The sequence below is a fragment of the Tachysurus fulvidraco genome, chromosome 4 (assembly GCF_022655615.1).
Source record: "Tachysurus fulvidraco isolate hzauxx_2018 chromosome 4, HZAU_PFXX_2.0, whole genome shotgun sequence".
NCBI classification, from domain to species: Eukaryota; Metazoa; Chordata; class Actinopteri; order Siluriformes; family Bagridae; genus Tachysurus; species Tachysurus fulvidraco.
The window spans coordinates 16,577,574-16,603,728 of record NC_062521.1 but is presented as its reverse complement, the minus strand read 5'-3'; the positions used below and the strand labels follow the sequence as shown (position 1 = coordinate 16,603,728).

Here is a 26,155-nt window from a genome sequence, read left to right as displayed (position 1 = left end):
GTGGGAAACAGTTTATTATATAAAACTAGACCCTTATGCTGATTTTATAATATTCAATAATTTATTAGATTAGAAAAAAGAGAAAGCATTAGGGACATGCTACATGAATTTCATACTTATGAGTAGTGGAGATGTGTAAAGAGAACTCAGTATAATGAGTGCAGTGCACACACAACCACACACACACACACACACACACACACACACACACACACACACACACACACACACACACACACACACACACACACACACACACACACACACATATACACACACACACTTGCCATTCACACCCTGTTTCTCCTCTCACATCTGGCAGGGGTGTTATTAAGATTTTTCTGCTTGCTGGTTGGAAAAGGCAGCTTCAATATAATATCTGAGAATGACAGCAGTATCATTGTGTCATGCTTACATTGTATCAAGCTTACATTATGAATGAATTCCAGAAGCTGACCTTGTGATTATCACGTGTGATTATTATGTTAGTGTGTTTTTATTTGCAGTTGGGAATGATTGATTGCTATAGAGTTACAGTTGTGCGCTTGTTGTTCACATGTGCTAGGTAAACATAAGCTTCACTCTGTGAAAGTCTATCTAAAGTAAAGGCACAGAGGGACAATTATTGAGCATGACAAGACAGAGGCAGAGTGAGAGCAAAGTGTCTGAAAAAGCTGGTGCTATTGTATTGGCCAGTGACTCAGCAGCTGTGATTTAGCACCAGAAGCAGGAGCAAGAGATTGGTTATAATGTACAGCCTCTCTGATGCTTGCATCATGAGGCTGATAACATCCGTATGTCTGTGATTGTGTTGGCAAATCAATGGGCAGTAATAAAATGCTTTGTGGACAAACAGTATCTGCTTGCTGCCTCTTGGAGTGCTCAAAACAGCTTGTTGTGCGGTGTTTGTGCATGGAGTGTTTTTGGAATGGAGTGAACTGCTTTGGGGAATTCTGTGTGGAATAAACTGCTGACCCTTTTTTTTTTTAAATCTCCAACATTCATCTCGATTATTCTCTGTTGCTGAATCCTCTATAGAGAAGATGGAGAGGCGGTTTCCACAGAGAGCTCATCTCTTCTGCAGCTCCAGTCAGCTGGAATTATTCAGGAAAATGCACCATCACTCCAGTCTTCAGAAACACTGTTAGACCGTGAGCTCCAAGAAGCCTTTCAGGAATGTGAGGAACAAATAGCTTCGTTTGGCTTGTGCTCAAACTCAATCACTTTATGCAGTACAGATCAGACTGACAGTTGTCTGTCAGAGGCCAAGTTTGCAACTGATGATGAAGAACACAAGTGTGTTAATGTCAAGGAGGATCCTATGTCACTGCCAATTTCACTTGCAGAATCTCAAACAGGACATGACCTGGGTTGCCATGGAATTGTTGGAGCACACACTACTGATTTAGCATCCTGTACAGAGGAGGCTGTGTTTTGCTTCAGAGATTATGTATTAGGTAAAACACAGCTTGAGGAGGCCATGGCTGAATATCCTGAAGAACACAGTGAGAAATTACTGTGTGAACCAAAGGAATTTCAGAAAGTGCCTAAAATGGAAAAAAGCACTGACAAAACAAAATCTGCAGAGAGAAAAGAACACTTGATAAAGCATGACTCAGCAACAGAGGCACTTACAGAAACTGAAGTAAATAAAATATCTGAAATACAGAATGTACTAGAAGTTGTCAGCTTAGTATCTTATAAAGACTCTCTAAATGAGCAGGGTAAAATTATAACGGGTCCTGTGGAAAAGCCACAGATGACACCCGAAAAAGGCACACAAATTATTACTACTGTCATGGATAATAAAACAGTAAAAGGATTTTCACCAGAAAATAACACTAATTATTGTTCAGTGTCAGAGACCTCTGATCGGGATGGAATTCAACTAAACACACAAACATTGCTGGAGCAGATGCAGATTATTACTCAAACAAAGGTTCCATCAGAAACAAACCCTGAGCTTATGACAAAAGCAGATAATCAAATTGAGTTGTTAGACACCCATGGACAGCTGGGGCATCTCTGTGCCTCACCTCTAGAGTCTTTATCTAATCAGGCTCGTCTTACCCCACTGGAGGCTACACCTGCCCCTAAGCTGGACCATCTGCAAGTAACTGAACAACAGAGTGACTGTATTGGGGCAGATGGACTCTGTAAGTCAATATCAGAATATGCAACCTTAAACCTCAACTCAACAGGAGACATTGAACATGAGAAATGTGAATTTAAGTTATCTACTGATAGCACTGTGATTGATTTTAGAGATGTTAAATCCAGTGAACATGAGCATGAAAAAAGATGCAGTTCAGAGGCATGCCCACTGAAGGAGGAGGAGGAGGAGGAGGAGGAGGAGGAGAATGTGTTTTTTATTGGCAGTGAAGCTGGCACACACACAGTGGTGCGGGATAAAACACTCTCTCTGAGCAGAACTCATACTAAAAGGATAAAGACGGAGGAGGAGAGCGCCCTTGAGAAGACTTCAGCATCAGCCGTTGATTTCACACCACCACTGACGACATCCACAATGCCAGAAATGATAGAAGTGGGAGAGAAGGGTACTGGAGATTCAGAAGGAGTGAAGACAACAGAGAAAGGACATTTAGATCACACCACAGAATTACAATATTCTGATGGAAAACTGAGTGAAATTATTGCAGCAGAAGTGCATTTATGTTCGCTAAGCTTTCCAGAGATTAATAACTCACCTGCAAAGGAGGTCGAAGCAGCATCTGAGGAGAGATGGAGTGGCTGCAAAATGCTACAAAACTCTGATGAGAATGAAAAGAAGGGAGGAAGTCTGCCAGCGGATTGCTCCCCGGGGATGGACTCACTCTCTGCAGCTAGTGAGAAAGAGACAGGCACAGCCAGTGTCGAGGACATGACTGTGGCTGCTGCCTTTCCAGAGTTTAACGACAGACGTGATTGGAAGAGAAAGAGCTATGAGTCACTGGAGAAAAAGGGAGAGGGAGGAACAGAGGAGGGGAAAGGGAAAGAAAGGGGTGGATCAGAGACGTTATATGGACAGGAGGCTCTGTCCATGACAGTGCTTAAATCTTATCCTCTCCATGACAACGGAGTGACACTGGTGGCACCACAACAAAAGGATGAACTCATTACTTTGGTCACAGAAGACATAGCTGACACAGCCTTACCTTTGTTGACCAGCAGCTTGAGAAACCCCTCCTCTTCTATCGTTCCCTTAAACGCCACAGAAGCAGAGAGAAAGGAAGCATCAGAGAAAGCGGCTCATCTGAAAGAGAGTTTTAATGCAGTTGATGAAAAACAGCCAAACAGTAATATTTTAAATCTGCTATCAGCTGCTTCAGCAGATGGTAAAGATCCTGCCGCGCAGACCAGCTATCAACAGGTACAGAATACTTCATGGATTCCAACTGAAATTAACAGCACGCAACAAAACAAGGTGGGGAAAGGAAAAGACAGATGCAAAAAGAGTGAAGGTCAGCATCCATTATCTTCTGCTCAGCTGGACATGAAGAGCAGCACTGAAAGTTTTAACAACATGGATGAGGGAACTGGAGACCCTCAAGATGACCCAGCACACCAGGCGACTGAGTTTGCCTCTCTGCCTCCACTAACTGTTCATGAGAATCTGAGACACCCAGTAAGTGAGACAAGCTTTAGCTTTCAGAGGTTATTTAGCAACATAAAACCAGACCCACCCCAAAAAGCAGCTTATACTATTTGTGAAAGCACCAGTGAGGCTGAGGTGACAGAAGAAAACGTGAATTTCAATGAAAATCCCGAAAGGCATATTGAAGGTAAAAAGGAAAATGTTTCAAAGGAAATCCTTTTCTGTCAAAATCCTGATCTGCTTCCAAAAAACAAAGAAGTAAAGGATGGAATTGTAGTCGACCAGAGCACCCTAGAGCTTAAACCTCTGTTAGAGGATACTAATGAAACAAACCTTGAACTGCAGGATATTGCTATGGAAGATGGCGGGAGTGATAATACGAATCTCTTCAGTCTTTCTGACCTCATTGTGCCTGATGTAGAGAAAAAAACTGAGGTTGTGCTATCCACCAAAGAAGCCGATGGAAGGGAGGCTAAATCAGTGGAAAATGATGTGAGAGAAAGTTTTGAAGACAATTTCCAAAGCATTCTGAGTGACATTGTACAGCAGGAGTCCAAGTTAGAGTCGCTAACATCAGAAGGTTCTCTAGAACAGTGTTTAAAATCTGAAGAAGCACCATTTTCCTTCACAGATAGAGATGGCATGCTGTCTAGACACTTTACTGATAGCAAAGGCATATCCAAGAAGGACCTAAAGGCAAATACTGAGCAAGACAGTGCAACTTCTCTTGGGTGTCCTCAAGCAAAATGTGAAGAGCTCCAAAATCAGATGGACTCCAGTCATGACACTGGACCAGCTTCAGAAGTTGCCGTGTGTGTAGTGAGTACAAAAGCTCCCACACCTACTGCTGTAAAAAATTTTAGTACAGTGGAAGGAGGCGTACCCTCTGCCAGTGCCAATATTCAAAGTGATACTAAAGTGCCTATTGTGCTCAGGCCTCCTGGCCCTATGATGAGTCACTGGGAGGTCATTAATGACTATAATGTTTCTCTCCCAGGAGAGGAAATTCAATACAGCCAGGAAGCAGAGATGAGCAGTAACATTGTAGAAACTGATACAGTAGAAAAAACAGAACCTGGGAAAACTACAGGAGAAAAAATAGAAAGTAATACAAGCCTTTCCTGTATGAATGTGTTATACCATGACATAACTGCTATGGCATCTTCTGTGCAGGATACCAAATTAGCATCTAGAGAAGTAGAAGGTACTCATTTGATTTCAGACAGCCCACATGGTGGTGAAAATACAAACAAGGGGATAGATTATGTGGTATTTGAGAACACTAAAGATGGAAAAGGTGAAGTGGATTTTAAGCCCTGGGTGCCAGAGAAATTGTTAAATATGGGTCACAACGAGGATCCCCTGTCCTGTTCAATACAATCTACTGCTAAATGCACCAGAAAAGATGACATGCTGTCAAACCAGACTATAGACAATGAAGAGATAACTCAACAGGAGCAGATATCAAATTCTGTAATACTGGAAAAATGTTCTCAAGAAAAACCTGAAAAGAACGTGAGTGAGCTGCAATATCAAATAGATTTAGTTCATGAGAGCGGAGCAAACTTAAAAGCTGCCTTGAGTGTTGTGTCTTCAAAAGAACTCACACCTCCTGAAAGAGATGCATTTGGCATGGGGGAAGGGGAACTTTCATCTTCGAACATTCAAAGTGATTCTAAAGTACCTATTGTCCACCGGCCTCCTGGCCTTATGATGAGTCACAGGGAGGACATTAATGAAGATAATGTTTCTGTCTCAGAAGAGGAAACACAATGCAACTATAATAAAATTTGCCCTCAGAACAGTGGAAATGTTGGTGCAGCAGATATGATAAATAAGATTGTGAAAACTGATACTGTAGAAAAACCTGAAGGAGACAAAATAAGATCTGAGGAGACAAAAAAAGAAAAAAATGAAAAAGACAACAGCTCTTTTTGTATGAATGTGTTAATACCGGATATACAAACTGACACTGTTTCATCTGAACAGGATATCAAGCTTGCTTGTAAAGAAGTTGAAGGTACCAATTTGGCACCAGATAGCTTTCGTAGGCCTGAAAATGCAAATAAGTTCAAGTCTACTAACAGTAATGACATATTCCAATGGAAAGAGAAATCAAATTCCATAATCTTGGAGGAATGTTTTCAAGCAAAGCCTGAAGAAAACACGAGTATGATGCAATGTCAAATAGATATAGATCATGATAGTGCAGCAGTTTTAGAAGTTGACATGAGTATTACACATGCAAAAGACCTCACAAATCCTGATTCAGCGTTATCTGCTATGGGGGAAGGGGAAGTTTCATTTTCCACTATTCAAAGTGATCCTTTAGAAACACCTAAGGAGCATTCTGAAACTGTGGACACTATGAGAGAAAAAAATGAGACTGATAAAAGTTCTCACTCTGTCATGGCATCTTCTGTACAGGACACCAGGTTAGTATCTGGAGTTGAAGTGGAAGATACAAATCTGAAAACTGTCACCCTACATAGTGTTGAAAAAGATATTGAGGGGATTGATTTTGTGGAACAGAAGGACTCCGGAGAACTAAAAACTGAAGTGGATGTTCTAACAAGTGAATCTGGCAGACAACTAAGGACTCATCACAAAACGAATCAAATAACTCACACAAAGGATATAAGAGAGTCTAGTACTATAAGACAAGGCACTGAGCAAAATACACCCAGTAACAATATACAACGCTGTGATGACAACAAATTTGATGACAAATGCAATGTTATTTCTAAGACAAATGTGTCAACAACAGATAAAGTTTACAGTTCATTTGGATGTGTCAGCTCTGCATTAGAAAATAGAATAGCTGATATTGAGTCCTCACCATCTGGTCATGAAGATCTGGAGATAGACACCTCTAAAGCTGAGGAAAATTATGCCATTGAACTTTCCACTGTGATACCACAACACTCAGACCTCAAAGCAGCTGCCTCTGAAACCAACCGTGTCCAAGATCAGGTGCTGATAGAGGATACAGGTAGCCTTATTAAAGATGATACAGTTAGAACAAATAAACAAAATCAAGAACACACTAATGAAGAAAATCAGGTGATTAACCTGGAGCAACTTGAAAAACCAGAGTCTGCCAATGATGCTAGTCTATTCAAAGAACAAACCACCAGAGATAAATTTGGAGAAATAATGTGTGAGCAATTGATCGATAGCCAGGTTACACTGGAGAATCGACTGTCTGGAAACCTTAAAGAAGAGATAAACAGGCTTGAGAAAACAAACACTGAACTACAAGAGAGTGACCAATATTTGGAGAAAGAAGTAGGAAAAGTACAAACTAATGTTCAACAGAAATTGATTGAGGCAACAGAAGAAAAAAAGAACAAGAATGAAGAAAAACACTTAGATGAAAAAGTACCAGAAACATCGTTAAAGGCATGTCTTTCTGGCTCTGGCTTAATCCACACAGGTTTTGTAAAGGAAGTGCAGAGCTGTGATAGGGATTTGATTGTAGCCACTCAGCCATCCATGGATCAGGACCTGGAGCAGGTGACATGCTATGAGAGAGACCAGATGCAAAATCAAACAGTATTTAGTGAAATGGATTTGGCCCAACCTACAGAGCAACAAAAACCACAGGAATGCATTGAAGCTGCAGAAACAGTGGAAAATAGAGTTTTAGAGAAGTATGATGATGTTTCTCTAAAAGAAACCAAGGTTAGCTGTCCTAGTCATGAAGTACAGGCCAATGAGACTTTGGAAAGGAAAGTTGAACCTGAAATCTCCTTCAGTAGTATTGTTAATATGGAAAATGTCACATTGCAGATGAATCATGACAGTGTCATTACTGAGGGTGATGGGTGTCCTGATGGTAAGCAAAATCAAAGTGAACCCAATATAAAATCAACAGACTTTGGAAATGTCTCTTCTATAATTAAAGACCTGAATGAAGAGACATATGCAGAAGACAGAAATGAAGCAAACCAGATTAAGTTGGAAAATAAAGAAAATAAATTCATGAACATTTCAGGAGAAGGTCTTGAAAAATCAGAGATCAACACTGAGCTGAAAGAATTAACAGAGACTTTTATTCAAGCATCACAAGTAAGTGAGGACAAACCTCACTCGGGCCATACAAGTAAATCACATGTCAGTGTGGGTGAACCTGGACATCTGGAAAAAAGAATACCAGAACTCTGTAAAACTGTCGAAATTGCCAACGGTTTATTTGAGCCATGTGGGAATTCTAACACCTCACACTGTGCAAACAAAACAGAGGTTCAGTGTTCCAGTGCCATTACCTTTGATAAGAACAAGTGTACTGAGGTGTTCCCTAGTGTTCAGTCTGAGCCTAGACTGCCATCTGTTTACCAAACTCCTGTTGAGAAACTGGAGAGTGAAAGCACTGGAAATGTCTCTCAAGATATGGACAATGAAGAGCTGGCAAATCAAGATCAAATTCACCAAATAAAACTCTCTTCTATGCCTCTTCAGGGTGAGACCTTGCCATTGGAGATGGAGCAACATAATAAGGTCTCTCTGGATCCCAAACATCCACGAAACAACGAGTGTTGGGAAACATTCGATCCTGAAGCACAGCATACTGAATTCCATGGCCTTACAACAAGTGCAGGAACTGAAGAGGAGCCCAAAAATAAGAATACACAAACAGCTATTTCAGGAGAGGTCAAGCAGATGGGGCACAGGAAGGAAGAGATAAGTGGATGCAAAGATGATGGAATAGAAAATGAGACAGCAGAGGGCAGAAAACTCACAAATAAGCCTGGAAAGACTGAGAGTAGGGCTGTAGAGTGTGAGCTTAAAGACATAAAGGAAGGAAATGAGAGAAAATTGTCTAAACACAAGAGGGATAACTCACTTTCCTTCACAGTCCAAACAGTCAGTGGTGGCATTTCTGTGTTACAATCAAGTGTCAGTGATGGATTGCAGACTGAACAGGAAAAACAATTATCATCAAGCCCCAATCTCACTGCTGTTGTCACAGTGTCAAGCTCACAGCACCCTTTCCAGACATTACTCAATGCTAATGCAGACTCTAGTCATGGGGTTGCCAATTCCTTTATTCAGACTATGTGTGAAAATGCTTCAGAAGGATTGAAAACAGAACATGGCTCAAAAGATGCAGAAGGGGAATTCACCAAAGAAGTTCAGAAGGAAAAGTGCGATGGCAATGAACACACTGAAAAATTATCAACAGATGAAGACAGGTCAGTTACTCTGAAGACTAGCATACTATCAGAGGAGGCTGTTTCAGACAGTCTAGGTGCAGCTGTTAGTCCTGAAATGGAACTGAATCAAAAAACACTCAACTTAGTAGAATCATGTGAGAGTTCAGACTGGCTCAGAGCGATGAAAGAGGCTGCTGCTATATCTCAGTCTAAACAGAAATCTAAGCTTGGGACACCCTGCGAATCTACAGATAACAGGTACTTGAGAACTGCTTAGGAAAAAGATTATGTAGCTACAATTCATATTGGTTAACAATGATGTGATTTTGTTTCATACATAAAATAATCTGTTTAGTTGACATTTTTAATCCCATAAATGATGGTGGTAGCTCTTGTGAGAAAAAGAAGTCAGGAGGCATTTCAGTAAGTATAAATAAGAGTTTCACATTCCCTAAATTTTCTCAGCAGAGCTCAGTCTCAGTTGATACATGTCCTTTTTATATCTGATCAAAGTCTTGGAATCTCGAAGGTTGAAATCTGAATGGATATTGCATATTTTCTGTGTATACATACATCTGTACACTGGATTTTAACGAGAAGCTAATTGAGCCTGTCAGAGCAGAAAGCAGGCACCAGAATAAAAGGAAAATCTTCATTAAGGCAACTCATTAAACGTTTTTTGATAGTTGTATATGAAATATGGTGAATAAACAAGGTTTAACATCTCAGTCAAATGGCTTCTTTCTGTGAAAATGTTTTTTTTTGTGTGTGTCAGATTTAATGACAGATATAACCACACTCTCTAGTAAAGCCTAGAGGTCTGGCTTGCTACACTAGCCATGGCCTAGATTGCACTTTGAAATAGAAATGTTCCACCTTCACTATGTAGAACCCTACAACAGAGAATTTTTATTTCAGAAAAGGTCCCACTTAAAACCCCTGTAAGAATCCTTATCCATTCAAAGAACTTGAGGAAACAATGTATATTATGAAATATGCACCATGACTTTGTGGTATATTTGGACCTTGGTATGAATTTTCAGAAAGTTAAAAAGAACAGATATGTAAGTTTTTGAAACAGTTATTATAAGTCATTGTGGTGGTTTAAAGAAAAGTTGCACATCTATGGCCCATTATCTCCTGAAGGTGATCTCAGCAATGACATCATCTCATGGCCTTTGTTGCAAGAAAGAGCCTATTCATGTAGACACCCAACGACACATCGCTTTCACAGAAACTATAAACAATTGCCCAAGCGATCTTTGTATTGTGATACACTCTTGGTCATCTGTTGACCTGATTTCTATGGTTGCTGTTTCTCCTTAGACCTTTTGAGCCCCTTGACATACCTCAGGCTGAACTAGAGTCAGATTCCCCTGTTAAAGACAGTGAGCACCCAGACCATCAAGACAAGGAGCAGCCAGAGGAACCTACAGATAGCAGGTAGGAACTTTATGACACTACATTACCATTTATTAGAAAAAGTCCAAAGTTACATCCTGCCAAATTTTTACTGTGGATTAATCACTCATGTATCAGTTATGGTTAGTTTTTCTGTTTTCTTCACTCTTTACCTAACTTGCTATAAAACTAGATAGCCACAATATAGAGCACTTGCTGCCTGTCACTCATAGCCTTTGACCCAGTAGTTTACTAGGAGTGACAGACCGGGGCCAGTGAGTGACAGATATTTGAACGTCTTTGGTCCTTATATTTCTTAACAAAGGTTTGCTTGTTAGATCGTTCTGATGATCTATGATGCTGTTTTCTGGTGCATAAATTGCTTTTGCTGACAGAAACATAGCTGTCAGATTCTCCCTGATTCTCCTGTAGATGTGCTACACAAAGAATGTCGGCTACATCTGTGAATGTGTGTGCGTTCTGGGAAATGTGAGTGCAAGAATGTGCAACCATGCATACATATATGTTTGCTATTTGTGCCAACACCCTCACATGAGGTCATTCCAAGAGGCCTGTCAGTGTAGAACAAAAGGGATGGAGCAGTGGCACACTCGAGACCAGTAGTCAGAGTAAATGAGTCAGAGTGCATGCTTGTATGTATATGAGAGAGAGAGAGAGAGAGAGAGAGAGAGAGAGAGAGAGAGAGAGAGAGAGACACCAGTAAAGTGTCTTGAGGTATTTTGAGTTCAGAGCCTAAAGGGGGAATACCCTCCATGTTGTAGTGTGTAGTCTCACTCACTCAGGTTAGTGGAATCTGTGTGCTCCAACACCTGGTAAGTTCTGCACTCATTTCAGTCTTCATGAAGTTTAGTCATAGACCTTCTTTGATGTTGCTGTGGTTCATGGGTGCATTAAGTGCTAATAATTGTCAGGGCGCAACAGATTTAAAGTGTGTGAAACTCTATGTGCTGTGAGAGACATCTTGCTCTTTCTCTGTTCCTGCTTATCTCTCTTTTTCATGATTGTTTTAGGGTTTAAATGATACTCACACTGAAGGAAGTCAAATAAATTTGAGACAAATATGTTTGCATGCTAATGTCTACTCAGCGGTTTCCACTCTGACTAATGTAAACATGTGCTAACAAGCCACAAGTGGATCTGCATATGTTCACCATAAGAGTAACAGAAGGTGTTCACCTGTATGTGGCAAGTACCTTTAATTCACGCTGACTTTAACATATTTCCTATTACGAATGTTGTGTATGAATAAATTTTTCTAGCTGCTTGATTGTTTTTCATTGTTTTGTAATGCAATCAGTAATCAGAGTTTATCATAAAATAAGTTATAGGGTTAGCCATGCTAAATATTTTCTCACATTTAAATTTTTTTAAATTTATTTGAAACCCAAGCCCTGAAATCAGGGTCTCTTTTATAGATATGTTACATCAAACAACTGCATGCAATAAAATACTCTAACTGTGTATAGTGTGTTAATACTGTTTACACCACTAGAAGAGTTTTGGCTAAACATTCCTGTCATGCTCTTTTGACTTCTTAAGCACCACATAAATGCTGTATGCTCAGGAAAGCTAATTCATCCTATGGCTGGAACAAATGGGTATGTGAAAGTCTTGGTAATTCCTGATCACCAGAAACAAAAGTCTGGAAAACATATAACAATTTTATATGGCAGCTCAACTATAATTAGCTGAAACTGCTTCTGGTGGTATGTAAAAGAAAGTGTGAAAACTGCTTCAGGATACACTAGTTGCATTGTTATAAGCCCGCTCCTTTAGCTACTTGTATTTATTGCAGTCTGTTTGCTATTAAACACTGTCTGGGCCATTAGGCCTATTTCAGAGACTACAGCTGTTCTCAAATATTGTGAGAATATACTTACGTGTGTATTGGTGTATATGTGTCAAAGAGAGTTTGTCATAATTTTGTATTACTATATAAGTTTGTATATGTTTACAATTATTGCACAATGTACTTAATAATATTAATAAATAATTAAGTTAAATTAATAATATGTACACTGGTCATCACTATTCTGTGTACTTTTCGTATTTGTCTTGTATTGATTTGTATTGTCTGTTTGCACTGTCCTTGTCTCTAACTGTTGCACTAGGTTGCACATGTTGCACTTTATGTGGCTAGGACTTAAGTCCATAGCTCTATGTTGTTTTTTGTCTTGTTTTTAAGTAGCTTTATGTAGTTTTTTTGGTTGCACCATGGTCCTGGAGAAACTTTTTTTTTTCATTTCATTGTGTACTGCGTAAGCTATATAAGGTTGAAATTAAAATAGATGCTTATCGACTTGACTTGAGACTCGACTTGACTACTATATTTGGCCTCTTTTCCTCTTTTGTTCCTTTGGTTTTTGTTGTACTCTAGATAAGTTACAGTAAAAAATATGTTGAACCTGTCAATGAGATGAACAGTTCTGAGGTGGCTGTAATAGTAATAGTGTTGATTAAAGGATACAGTGTGTTGGAAATACTAGTACCATGCTATGATATGTTATGCACAGTTGTTGAAGGAGTGCGGATATCTGGAGACTGAGATGCATAAGTGAGGTATATTTTTGGATCTGTGGCAGCAGACTGGCCCGCACTATGAGCAGCTGGAAGACTGTCTGCTGTCTACCCCGTTGGGCTTTTGCCATCATTCTTTGGCCAATCCCAATTATGGTGTATGTCTTTTTATGGGCTTACATTTCATTTCTACTTGGGGGAGAGGCAATGTCATATCACCTGACCTATGCTTTTCTTATTATTAAATTTTCATGCAAAATATATGGTTTTATGTATAGATTATCCTCCTTTATTTTGTACTAAAATATTCTGGTAATTCAGCTGGAATAGCATACAAATGGGCTAAAATAGGATTATACATTCATATATAACTAATTGTGAAAACACTTTAATGTGTGTTTAGCAAAAACAATCTGTACCTAGAGTAGTATCAAAAGAAGAGGTTTACTGATAAGCACTAGCACTAGCTTCAACTCTCCAATTTCAGTAGATCTGTGACCTCTGTAGCCTCAGATGCTTGTTCTTGACTGGCAGTAGTGGAATCTGCTGTTGTAGGTTATTTGACTTTACCAGTATAGCCATCAATGAGGTTTTTCCACCTATAGAACTATTGGTCATTATATGTATTTTGCTTTTCACACATTTCTGTGTAAATTGTAAAATGTGTTTGAAGATCATAAGATTCTGCCCAGCACCACTAATGACATGTTTAAATTTGCTAAAATCAGAAGTTTTTCCTCATTCTTATCTGAACACTAACTGAAGATAACTAATGGAATAAGTGAGCACAGGTTATATGTGTTCCTAATAAATTTAATGGGGAGTGTAGAAATCATATTACTGCATTTATTTGTGTATAAAAATGTTTTTGACTTTTCTTACTTATGGAGGTTAAACTGGATGTAACAAAGGAAGCCTTTTGAACAATGTTATTTTCTGTCAAGCTCTCCTTACTACTTTGTGTGTGTTGTCCAGGCCACTGGTTTCAGAATCAGCTGATGGGAGTGAGTCTGTCTTTTCCTTCCCCCCACCGCCCGAGGAGGACGCTTTGCCGCCTGCTCTCCCTGCTCACCTTTTCTGTGACAGTTCTGAATTCCCCACACCGCCACCCACACCCCCGGACAGCACTCTTCTAGAACCTGAACCTGAGTGTGCACCTCCTGTTTCTCCCCCTGACCCGGATCAGGTCCCAGACACTGCAGAAGTCCTCCTTCAGTACGATCCACAGCCAGACCCTCCAGCCAGGTACACTGCTCTTCCGTCTATTAGTCAACAATTGTGTGGCAGATGGTGGAGACAAATTTAAACTTCTTCACAGTGTGTTTATATTGAAATGTAATGTGGTAAGCCACACGTTTCGCCTTCTCTTCTCCAAGTACATGCTGATAAAGGCAATACATGCCTAAAAGTGCTGATTCACTCACCTAGGTGTCCTCTGTTCTTTAAAGCAAGTCTCAGGCCTGTCACTGCCAAGAGAGCCATCATTCACTTTTAGCAGTTTAATGCAGATTTTCTTGCAGAAGAATAATAATGGCAGCTTTTACTAAAGCCTTAATGCGACATGCTGAGATATACTGAGCTGGTTAATGCTTCCTCAGCATTCTACCCCTGTGGATGCTCATAAAATTGGCAGCACAGTAATGCATCTGACAGAAATTTATAGACCACTAATTCTCATGCACGTCATAGATTTCACAAAGGCAGATCCTATAGTTTTTATTTCCTTCATGTGTTCTTTCTGCATTGACATCATGTACTATTTCACTTATAAATATATGCTTCTCTGGCGGTTTTAGCCATATGTTTGCTCACACTGATATATTTGAGCTATAATGTAACATTGGCCACAGATGAAGCTTTTCACTAGCACTATTTTGTTTGGATAGAGGACAGGATGACTCAGCCACGTTGACAGATCGTGTGAATAGCGTGCTTTCCATTTCTGATATAGAGGTTGAATAGAGCTGCCCGGTTCCTTCTACACACTGCTGCCCACTGCAGTATATAGTGAGTGAATGCATGTACACAATATAAGAGGACAATCATTTTATTTTTTGTCTTAGCAAGTTAATTTTTCTGAGAGAATATATTGACCACACACAGAGTGAAATTAATACTCTTTATCTACATAGTTTTTATATTCAGGATGGTGATTAATACACACGTCATACTGTTATGAACTGTGTGAAACAATTTCTGGGGGTCATGATGCATTTATTAAAATGTTCTACATATTCATTACATAACAAATGCATGACAGTGATTGTTTATGAGCATACATGTTGAATGCATATATATATATATATATATATATATATATATATATATATATATATATATATATATATATGAATGACAGCATTTATAAAAGCCCAAGGGCAATCCTATTTATTTTTATATTATTTGGTCACTGCCCTGTAGTCCTGCTTTCAATACACATACTGGCTATACAGAAGCTATGCATTTTGGCCCTGACAATAAACATTTTTTTCAGCATAAAAGGAGATTTAAAATAATAAAACACAAATATTTATGTTTGAAAGCAGGATCAAAATAATAAAACATATTTAAATAATTGAATGCAGTTTTCCAGCATGTTTTTAATACCCAAGAAACTACTAAACTGGTCTAAGAGGTTAAGCATGATACCATCTTTACCCATTAAAAAATGCAACGACTTGTTAATATGCATTGAATGTACAAGGTGGAATGTTCCCATGTCCTAATTTGAACATAAAATTGCACAAAGTACAGTTAGCAAATCTTTATATCCTATAATCAGCCCAAAGGGAGTGTGTTGTTTTTTTTGTTCTTTGGAGTTAGTTATATTTTACATGTTCTTTTTATTTTAAAGCATTATATCTGAAGAATAACCTAGCTGTGCATATTACTTGCTTATATTATTGGCTCATTATTGGTATATATTACCAATATTCAAAGAAACAAGCAAATAGACAAAGAAGAAGAAGAAGAAGAACAACAACAGAAAATCTGCTTCTCCAGTTTTTTTCATTTGTCTTTGGAATGCTTTCAGATGTCTGCAATAAATTAACTGAAGACGCTGTTTGTTCATATATCAGGCATTCAGACCTTTCTACTGACATTAATGTTTCACAGCCCTCACACAAAAAAGACACAGATGAATGAGCTTTTGCAGCTAAACGAGAAATCTTACTTCAGTGTCACCCTTTTCAGCCACTGCTTCAATAAATGACATCATTAACTCTGCTGTAATCCTAACCCTAGTATGTTGCTTTCAGTTTGTGTGTTAAAAATTGGACAGGTAGAGTAGAATGGCTCTGCTGCAGTTGTGCATTTGCTGGCTGCATGGCTTTAAACTTTAATTGCTCCATTTCCACTGGATCCAGAAATATAGTCTGTAGTTACAGCATATGAGAATGCTCACTGTTCCCTCCCTTTTTGGGTTACTTTGAGAGACTGCAGCAGCAGCAGCAGCATCTGTGTTCTTTATTGGCGCATTCCTATAACAGTTGATGTCATTGAATTAAAGTTGCTAAGCTTTGCTTTTTCCTAAAGCTTAAAATGATTTAGTTATACACATATTGCTATTATTTTTAGTTTCTAGAATGCTAATTCTATTATTTATATATATTTATATTTGAATATAATATATGAAATCTAAATAATTCAGTGGTTCAAAAACCATGATCACAGAACAACAAAGTTGTAAAAAAGTGATCTTGTCAAAGAGTCATTTTTCTCCATCTTACACAAGTGGGCAAGTGTGAGTTTTGCAAACACCAACATACAGTAACAGAACAAGCCTGAATACCTAAACTGTCCCTTACACTAAGGAGAAGCTGGGCTCTGTTAGTTTGTGGGAGCATTTTGCTGGCATGGTTAAGAGAGAAGGGTCTCTACAAATTAGCACACATTTCATTCAGGATAACAAGTGACTGAATGGATTGAGTCTGAAATGGTGGAAATCATATGCTATGGCCTTTACAGTTATCGCATCTGAACCGAGCTGAAGACCTATGGAAGATTTTGGACTAACTTGTAAAACAGTGCTCTTTACTACCATCATCAAAACACTATGGGAGAGAATATAGATTGAGCGGCTTGTGGAATACATGCCAAGGGGCTTTAAATCGCTAAATACGTTTAACTGAATTATTCCTGGTAGACTTTCTTGGTCTGCTTTTCTTATTTTGACCAGCTTGCTGTTGGGAAAGGTAGGTAATACAGCACAGAGGGGAAATACCTCATTTCTGGGTTTAGATCATGCTTTGTGAGAAACCTGTATAACAGTCTACACTTTAGTGTGTTCTTTATTTTGAGATTTTTAAGTATATTACTTTGTACCTTATTTGGTGTATTGTACTTTCCATTTTCTTGTGTGTTTTATCAGAAGCTGTGCTATGCTCATGGCAAATCAATTTATTATGAACTACCATTTATTGTATGTAACTAAATTTCTGCAGAAATAATAATTATTATTAGTGTATTACTATTAATTTTAGCTGGGTCAAATTATAATTGGCTATATGATTTACAATATGACAAATCAAGGGAAAAACATTTAATGCTAAGCCTAATTTTGGGTTAAGATAGCCAGCTTCAATAGAGCTTCAAGAGCTTAAGTAACAAAGACTAAAAAACTGTCTGTGTTTCAACAGGACTGTCAAGGAAATTGATCTGTATTTAGATCTATGGGAAAGAAATCAGTGAATAGAGTTGAAAGTTGGGGTCAAAGTGCACATTCGATTGCTGTGGCGTTTCCTTTAACACAGCAGAGCCATGACCAATGGTATTTGTGGGGTGTGCGTCCTTTTTTTTTAGATCAGTTTCAAATATACTATTATATTAAAGCAATAGGTAGATCTAGGCTTGTGTGAAAATTTCTTTGTTCTGCTTTCCCATGAGCAGACAATAGATTTATAATCCTCATGTTTCAAATCCCTTCAGCCTCCTAGTTTCACATATTCACTGCTCCTGCAGACTGTAAATCAATATGAATTGTGTGGATTGGGCAGACTGGTGCGAGCTCTACTGTCTGCCCTGAAGGCAGCTGTACTGTAGCTTTTTTTGCCCTCTTATTCATTTTTCTGTTTTCTTTGTTTCCACTCCTTCACGGTCTAATTTCTTGGTCCCGTATTTCATTTTGGTATGAGTTTGAGTAATATTGACCTGCAATACAGCCTGTCTCCTCCAGCACTGACAGAATTAATTTGGGGATGCAGTTAGCACAAGAGCTTGTGTTGGTAAGCCTATCTTTCATTGTGTTGCCCTAGCCAAGCAGGACAATTCAAAACCTTTAAAATGATAGAAAGCTGATGTTATTCTCTGGAAAAGTCATCAGTAAGTAATGTTTATATCACAATTCATTGATTTTGGCATATTAACTAATGACATAGATGATCAGACAATAAAAGCAAGGAAAGTTTTTTTAGTGCTTTCTTTCTGAAACAATTAGAAACTGAAATCAGGTCAGTCTTCATGAATAAATTAAAACACGCACACACATAGAAAGGGATCTTTTCTTAGGGTCTGTTGTTGAACTCATTTTTGTTTTCAGCTGCCTGTCCATTCCCACATGGAATTTTTCATTTTACACCCCATGAAAACTCACCAGCAGCTTTTTTATAATTCATGAAAAAAGTGCACTGAAAAAAGCAATGAAGATGAGATTAGGCTGTGTTTAATTTTAAATGTCAGGTGCAGTTGTGCTTGTGATCGAGAGAGTGAGAGAATGCGGACGAGGTGGGGGATGTGTTACATAGCTTTGTGTGGGGTGCTCTATTGTTTACGTTCCATTTGCAGACAGGACACCAGAGGGCTTATAGACAAGGAAAAGCTGCTTGAATTTTTATACCTAACTAGCCCTGAGAGAGTGAGAGAGCGAGCGAGAGAGAGAGAGAGAGAGAGAGAGAGAGAGAGAGACACACACACAGACAGAGAGAGATAGAGAGAGACAGAGAGAGACAGAGAGGGAGGAGGAAGATAGCCAGCATTAGCTTTGCTGAATGGTCCAGTGATTCAGAGAGGAGGTACTAGTGCGAAGTAGCATCATCCTCCTGCCTTGTCTCTCGCTCTGTTTTTCTCTCCATCTTTTATTTAATACCTTTGTACATTGCTTCGCTCTTCTACCATTGAAGATCTGTTGTTGTCACGGATATAAGACCTCCTCAGCCTCCTCCCCCTACCATGTAAAAACAGCATGTGAGAAGCGGATTATTGGATAGAGGAATCGGGAGACTCTCTGATGGGTAGATGCTGAGGGGGATGCCATCTCATCCTGGTTCACTTGACAGCGACAAGCCAACTCTTCTCTCCCTTTGCCGTCACCCACCATCTGGAGGAGGGGGGACGAGGAGGAGAACAGGAGGAGGAGGACGGTGGAAGGGAGCAGGTGGAGGTGAAATTAGCTGAGAATGGGAGCAGTGGAGTCCACCGAGCAAGGACAGGTCCCCTGTCTGTTTCAGGAGCGTCCCGAGAGCATGTGAGTCAGGACAGAAAAAGAGAGAGGAGAGGAGAGGAGAGGAGAGGAGAGGAGGGGGAGTTCCTTTTTAGATGATCTCATTTTTGTCGCTTATTATTGTTGCTATGGGAATATGCTACGTAATGTACAGCTTACCTGTTCAGTTTGTTTTGTACACTTGCTCATTTGTGTATGAAATAATTCACTGAGGATTGATGGCACATTGTAGCCAGATGGCCTTAGTGTTGTAGATGTGCTTGTTTTTATCAGTAAGACATAGAGGTGCAAACATGGTATCTTAAACGAGGACAATGGTTTATTAACGTAGACTCTGTGTGGATGACATAATGTTGCATGGCTGTGTTTACATTCAGGTACAACATACATTGACTAGACTAAATGTGGTCTGATTTGGTGGAGAGGGGACTCCGTGTACCTTGTATTTGGAGTGTGTTTTGTTGGGGGATGGAGAGCAATTCTGCAGGGAGAAAGAGGACTGAGTAAGCTGGTGCTCCAATAGAAGGATAAAGTACATGAGAAGAAGGGGGTTGGTGACATAGCAGAATAGAGAGTTATTTATGTCTCATATAGCATTGAGGATTTAAGAATAGAACAACTGGGTGGCTATCATCTTCTTCTAAATGTACCATATTCTCCACATAATCACACACACACACACACACACACACACACACACACACACACACACACACACACACACACACACACACACACACACACACACACACACACACACACACACACACACACACAATCATGCTTATTTTTATAATGTTTGAACTATTGTTTACTCACTAACATTGGTCATAAGCATATAATTGTTTTTGTGATTAACTCTGACATAATGGGCAAAGTGGGAAAAATTGTGTTAGCAGCTCTTCATATTTTTCATATTTTTCTTTAGATAGCAGGGGAATTAAATGCATTTGAAGAAGTGCTATTGTTTATCACAAGTTTTCCATGAGAAGGTGGAGGATATGACTATTGCTGTTTTCAGTTCACAGAGTCTGATTAAATGAATATGAATTGATGGGTTCAACATGTAGATGCTTTATACCTTTGTCTTTTGTCTAATGGCAATTTTGTGGTAGATAAATATTATAAAATGTGTATAAATTATCTGACAATATTGGTTTAAGTTTATAGCTGTGGAGTATCTGATGGGTTGATGGTGGGACTGGTGAAGTGCTTTATGGGCATTCGGATTCCACTTCAAATAAGAGTTAAACACTGTTCTGCATCAGAAAGTACTCTTCAGTACAAAAGTATGAGTCATGACTAAGCTTTTTGTTGGCTTATGCAACCACTTCAAATGTCATGAAACACTGACACATCTTCAGTAGACTTTGTGCTGAAGTGCACTAGGACCTTTGGTGGATGAATATGGTTAACAATATTAGGAAGTAATGTGGAACCCAAATTATATATATATATATATATATATATATATATATATATATATATATATATATATATATATATATATATATATATATATATATGGGTAAATATGAAATCTAATACAAAACCTGTGAAACAGGCAGATATATTCTGTTGTCAGTGTTGCTTACTCTACAGTGTCATAAGTTCAGTGATTCTTGGATTTGTTGCAGAAAGCATCATCTCATAATGACCCTGTGGTCTTTTCTAGAAAAATAAGCAACTTTTATTTGGAACATGATTATTTTACTTAAATGGAGAGACTGATTCTGTGGTCATGGCTCTGTTTCTAGAGACTATTATCATCTGTAAATCACGGACACTGACAAGCGGTTAGGCACCACTCTGTTATTATAAGCGTGTGTATCTTTTTAAACAGTCCTCTCTGTTTATGTAGAGTTGCTTACATTTAAAATGATTTATGTGTAAAACCTATAGAGGTATTTATGTGTTTCTTACAATAGTTGAGTTGAATAGAGAAAAAAATCCTGTTTTGGAAACTTTTATTTAAATTTTCAAGAAATGTAGCATTTCAGGAAAAATCTGAAGATTCAGTATTCAATGGACTTTAAAGAAAAAACTGTGGGTTGATTTTCTGAAACATTTTTTGTTATATGCTGTATAGCTACAGCATTAAAAATGTTGCTTAGTATTTTAGGAAGATAAAAATGGTCTAGAAATGCTAAGAAAATCTGACTAAAACCAAAAGTTTGTAGAACTGTAATGTTTAGAAATATTTTTGCTCAACTGAAACTGTTAACCCGAGTTGGGACTTTTCCTGATTTCTGATTTCAAACCAAATACCTAGGGCACTGTAACTGTATTCAGTGTTATCTTGCTGAGAAGGTACAGTAGACACTATTTCATGATATTATAGTTAGACACTGATGGATTTTGTGGGATTTGGTGGGTTGTGGCACTAATTCTTATTAACCACTACATTTTATGATCCATTTGAGGTTACTGGTCAGCGGGATGACTCATGAAACGGGGTTTGTTGAGCATAACTGGAAATCGAGGCTACTGGCTGCTGGGATTTTCATTTTAAGTACATTCTTTTAGTGTGAGTCTGCAGATTTTTAGGACATGGCATCAAAAAGAAATGAAATATTGAAAGAGCAGAATAACTTCAGAGTGAAAGCAGAAGAGCTGGTGCATTACTGCATGCTGCAGACTGGAGATGGAAAATAGCTGTCTTAAGAATCTTATTTATGCTCTAATTATGCATTACTTTTTTTTAACTATTACAATTTTCCTATGGTTTGGCAATAGATGAGTTCACAATGATTCTTGGATTTGTTGCAGAAAGCATCATCTCATAATGACTCTGTGGTATTTTCTAGAAAAATGAGCAACTTCTATTTGGAACATGATTCTTTTACTTAAATGGAGAGGCTGATTTTGTGGTCATGGCTCCGTTTCTCTAGACACTATTATCATCTGTAAATCACGGATACTGACAAGTGGTTAGGCACCACTCTGTTATTATAAGCTTGTGTATCTTTTTAAATATCCTCTGTGTTTATGTAGAGTTTGCTTATATTTTAAAATTAGTTACATTTAAAACTTATAGAGGTATTTATGGGTTTCTTACAATAGTTGAGTTGAAGAGAGACAAGAATCCTGTTTCGGGAGTCTTTTATTTACATTTTCAAGAAATGTAGCTGTTCAGGAAAAGTCAGAAGCTTCAGTATTTAATGGATTCTAATGTAATGTAAAAAAATGACTGTATGTTGATTTTCTGTAATTATGTTTTGTTTTATGGAAGTGTTATATGGAAAATAGTGAGGAGTTTATTTAGACAAAGGAACATAAAAATTGTCTATAAACTTTAAGAAAACCTGACTAAAACCAAAAGTAACTAGAACTTCTGGCTGCTGGGATTTTTATCTCAAGTGGATTTTTTTAAAGAGTTTTTTAGATGAATGGCTGCAGATTTTTGGAACATGGCATATAGAAGAAATGAAATATTGAAAGAGCAGAATTACTTCAGCATGAAAGCTGGAGAGCTGGTACATCACTGCTTGATGCAGACTAGAGACGGAAAATAACTTTCTTAGGATTTTTTTTTGCGCTAATTACGCATAAATTTAACATTTACTTGTATTATTTATTTATTATTTTTTTGAAATTCTGGTTTTTAAACTGCAGTAATTGTTCTCATACAACAAACGAATATCCACCATTTATTTTCTGGCCCCTGATTTGCTCAAGAACAAACATCATGAAAGGAAATACTTTGGCAGACATTAAAGGGAAGTGAAGGGTAACTAAATAACATAGCTAACATTGCTGAGAAGTAAACAGAGTAACATGTTACTGGTTAATAGGGGAAGAAGATGTTTTCCAGGACTGTTTTATATTAATCTGAAAGGTGTGTAAGAGAAGTTGTGATTGAGATTGGATCTGAGAGCTAAACATAATGATCTACTAATCAACATAACTTGCATAGTTGTATACTGCTCTGCTCTGAGCATTATATAGTCAGCAGTATTATTTCTGACTGTTATTCTCTGTTATTACCTGTTTGTCTCCCCCTCTTGGCTTCTAAATGTTATTATACACTGTAGTCTCTCTCTTTGTCTTTTCTTTTATAAATCAGAGTCCAGTATTTAGATAAAAGGTATAACTACTTTCTGTGTTCAATTTCTTTATTATCTAAATTTTAAATAATCAGAGGCTAGACTAGCAGGTACTAGTAGAATATAATTATATGTTGCCATTAAAATCACTACCTAGGAACAGTATAATGGGAATAGGTCTTTTTTTTCCCTTTTCTCCTTTGTTCAACAGCACTCTCTTATATGCAGAAATGATTGCCGTATGGCTGGGACACAGCTCTCGCTCTCTGGCAAGCATAGGGTCTGTGATGATGTATGTGTGTACCAGAGATTCTGGCTGTTTCTATGCAGACAGTGTTTGCTGTTTCTGTCTCCCTCTATTTTCTTTGTTTTTGTCTCCCTCTGCCTGCTGCTGATGTCTCTAATGATTTTTTTTTCTTCTTTTTACAATATATTTCTTGCTCATACTATTGACTGTGCAAATTTCTTTGTCTTTCACTGAAGAATTAGTAATTCAGTGTCATTTAGCTTATTCGGGGCTACACCAGTTTTTTCAATTCCTGCCACATTTGCAGGAAAGAGCAGTGGGGCCTTTTGTTATCTGGTTTCTCCTCTATGCATTGCATCATTCAAAAATGCAGTGTAGCAGAAATATCTTCCTATGGCTTTAAAAACACTCAAGGGAAGCATAAGCTTTGAGGAACTGCACTGCAACTGATATGTACTGCGGCTATTTGCTAAATAAATTAGCACTTTGTATTTCCACACACTGAGAAAAAATACTTTTGTATTTGTGTTTACTGTGATAAATGTGACCAATTAATGATGTGTGATTTTATGTGTTCACATTTAAGAGAGAGAGAGAGAAAGAGAGAATTACAGGCTCAGCCAAGATTTTGTGCAAGCTATCAGTGTGCCCAGGGGAGCATATGGCCTGAGACATAGTTTCCATGGCAACAGTCTGCTTGCAAGACTGTGGTGAAATTACCCGATAAAGAACAATAGTGCTAGAAAACTGATCACAACATTAGTTCTTTTTCAACATCATTGTTAACACGATCTAGCTAAGATGTTTAGCAAAATGAATCAATACATCAGTGTCATGGCTGGAGTTTTTTCTGATTAACATTTGTTTAGTATCCTCATAAAAAAACATTACATGCTTTGAAATGCATGAAAATTATAGTATAGAATGAATGACATTAATTTACAAAAATGCATCATACTTTATATTTTTATTCTGGAGTTTTAGGATGTAGTTCATTTATTTTTTCTAACCCAATAATGATGCTCCTCCTCCAAAATGGTTTAAACTCCCATTCCGGCTTTGGCATTGACCACGCTTAGTGATACTTAGCTCTCTTTCCAGTATTTATTGATTTCTACCGCATATGATCCGGCATCTCGCGTTAGAACCACACTTAACCCATGTGTATTGTAAGTGGACACAGATGTTGCCAACCCTCCCATAGCTTTGTTCACACAGCAGGTGGGCTTTTGCCATTGAACATGAGTGATAACCCTTAGCATGAACTAGATCAATATACATCCTTTTCACCTCTGTTAGTCTATGGAGCTGCCTGTGGGTTTGCCACTGAGACCTGTCTGATAATAACACTGCATTCTGCTCTGTGTGTGCATTCAGTATGTTTCTGCTCCCGGTTCGGTTCTACTGTTAGTCATGTGTCTTCATCATTGTGATTCTCTTTTCCTTCTTAACTAGGCTGGAGGTTTTGATTAAGAGAAATTTGTATTTTGTGTGTGCATGGTGCCCTGTGATTGACTGGTGTCCCATTAAGGGGTGCATTCTTTTTTGCTTCCAGTGTTCCTGGGACAGTCTTACTGTCATGCTTTGGGCTTTTCAGTTTTTTAAGCTTGTAAGTACAGCAAGAAAGCATGGTGGAAGGTGACAAGAAATTGAATGTGTAGAATAGAGAAATCAGACAGAATGGACTGCATTAAACCATCTGCTCAGAGAGAAGACCTGTTTCTCTGCATTTTACAGACTTGCAAACTATTACAGTATATTTTGATGCATATAGAATTGTGAGCCATATCCTTTGCTCAGCATGAAGGCAGGGGGATGCTGAGAGAGAGAGAGACAGAGAGAGAGAGAGAGAGAGAGAGAGAGAGAGAGAGAGAGGGAGGTTTGGGGTGGGGGTGGGGGTGAGAAGGAAGGAGGCAGACAGTGAGGAGTGCAGAGAAAGACTGAAACAGGCAGAGAAAGGGAGGCAGAGAGCCTGTAGGTGGTGATTATCTGCCCACAAGTCTCTCTTGAAAAACCCTACAAACGTAAATACTATAGGATGAATGGGAGGAGATCCTATAAGGACAGGCTGTGTGTGAGCTGAGCTGTTGAAGAGAGGAGAATGGGAAGAAGACGAGTGTGAACAGTGAGGAGCAGATCTCACTGACAGAACAGCTGGGGTGTTTCTGCATTTGGTGGTGATGGCGGTGAATGCATGGCAGGCTCTGTCCCCATTGCATTGGGCACGATGGGGCTGGGATACATTGCTGGGGGGCTCTGGCAAAGGGGACGAGGGAGACCCTACACTAGGATTTCTCCAGCGAATTACCTGGAGCTCCAGAAGCGACTTTATGGTCAAGGCTGCTAGCGGGCCGGTGAGGCAGAGGTGAGAGATTCTGTCAAGTGCTGAAACGAATTATTCAGACTCTGATGCAGGGAGACAGGGTGGGGTCTGCAAATCGAGAAAAATGTGCACTTGAATCATAATGATTGTAACTGAATGAATAAACCATGTGTAATTGTTACTGGTCACTTGTCAGCCTTTGTTAACCAGTGTTTGCTTTTGTCACTGTGCCTATGTATCCATTTTAAAGCCCTGACTACACAGACATGAAAAAGCTTTATTACAACTATTTGACATTTGCAAAGGCTTTTTAAATAGGTTAATGGTTATTGTGCCTTATTTTGTATCTGAAGGTGGCTAGTTTGTGTATGGATAGATTCTTTGGGAGGAGAATAAAGAACGGGGGAGGC

General features: G+C 38.6%; 1 protein-coding gene across 1 annotated transcript in view; it reads left to right on the top strand.

Moving 5' to 3' along the window:
- Nucleotides 1-26,155, top strand: part of tacc2 (transforming, acidic coiled-coil containing protein 2) — a 56,325-nt gene that overhangs the window by 12,474 nt on the left and 17,696 nt on the right. Inside the window, exons 5-7 of the mRNA XM_047812174.1 lie at nucleotides 1,039-8,790; nucleotides 10,078-10,194; nucleotides 13,666-13,935. Of these exons, the coding sequence (XP_047668130.1) occupies nucleotides 1,039-8,790; nucleotides 10,078-10,194; nucleotides 13,666-13,935 (8,139 nt within the window). The remainder of the gene's footprint in view (nucleotides 1-1,038; nucleotides 8,791-10,077; nucleotides 10,195-13,665; nucleotides 13,936-26,155) is intronic.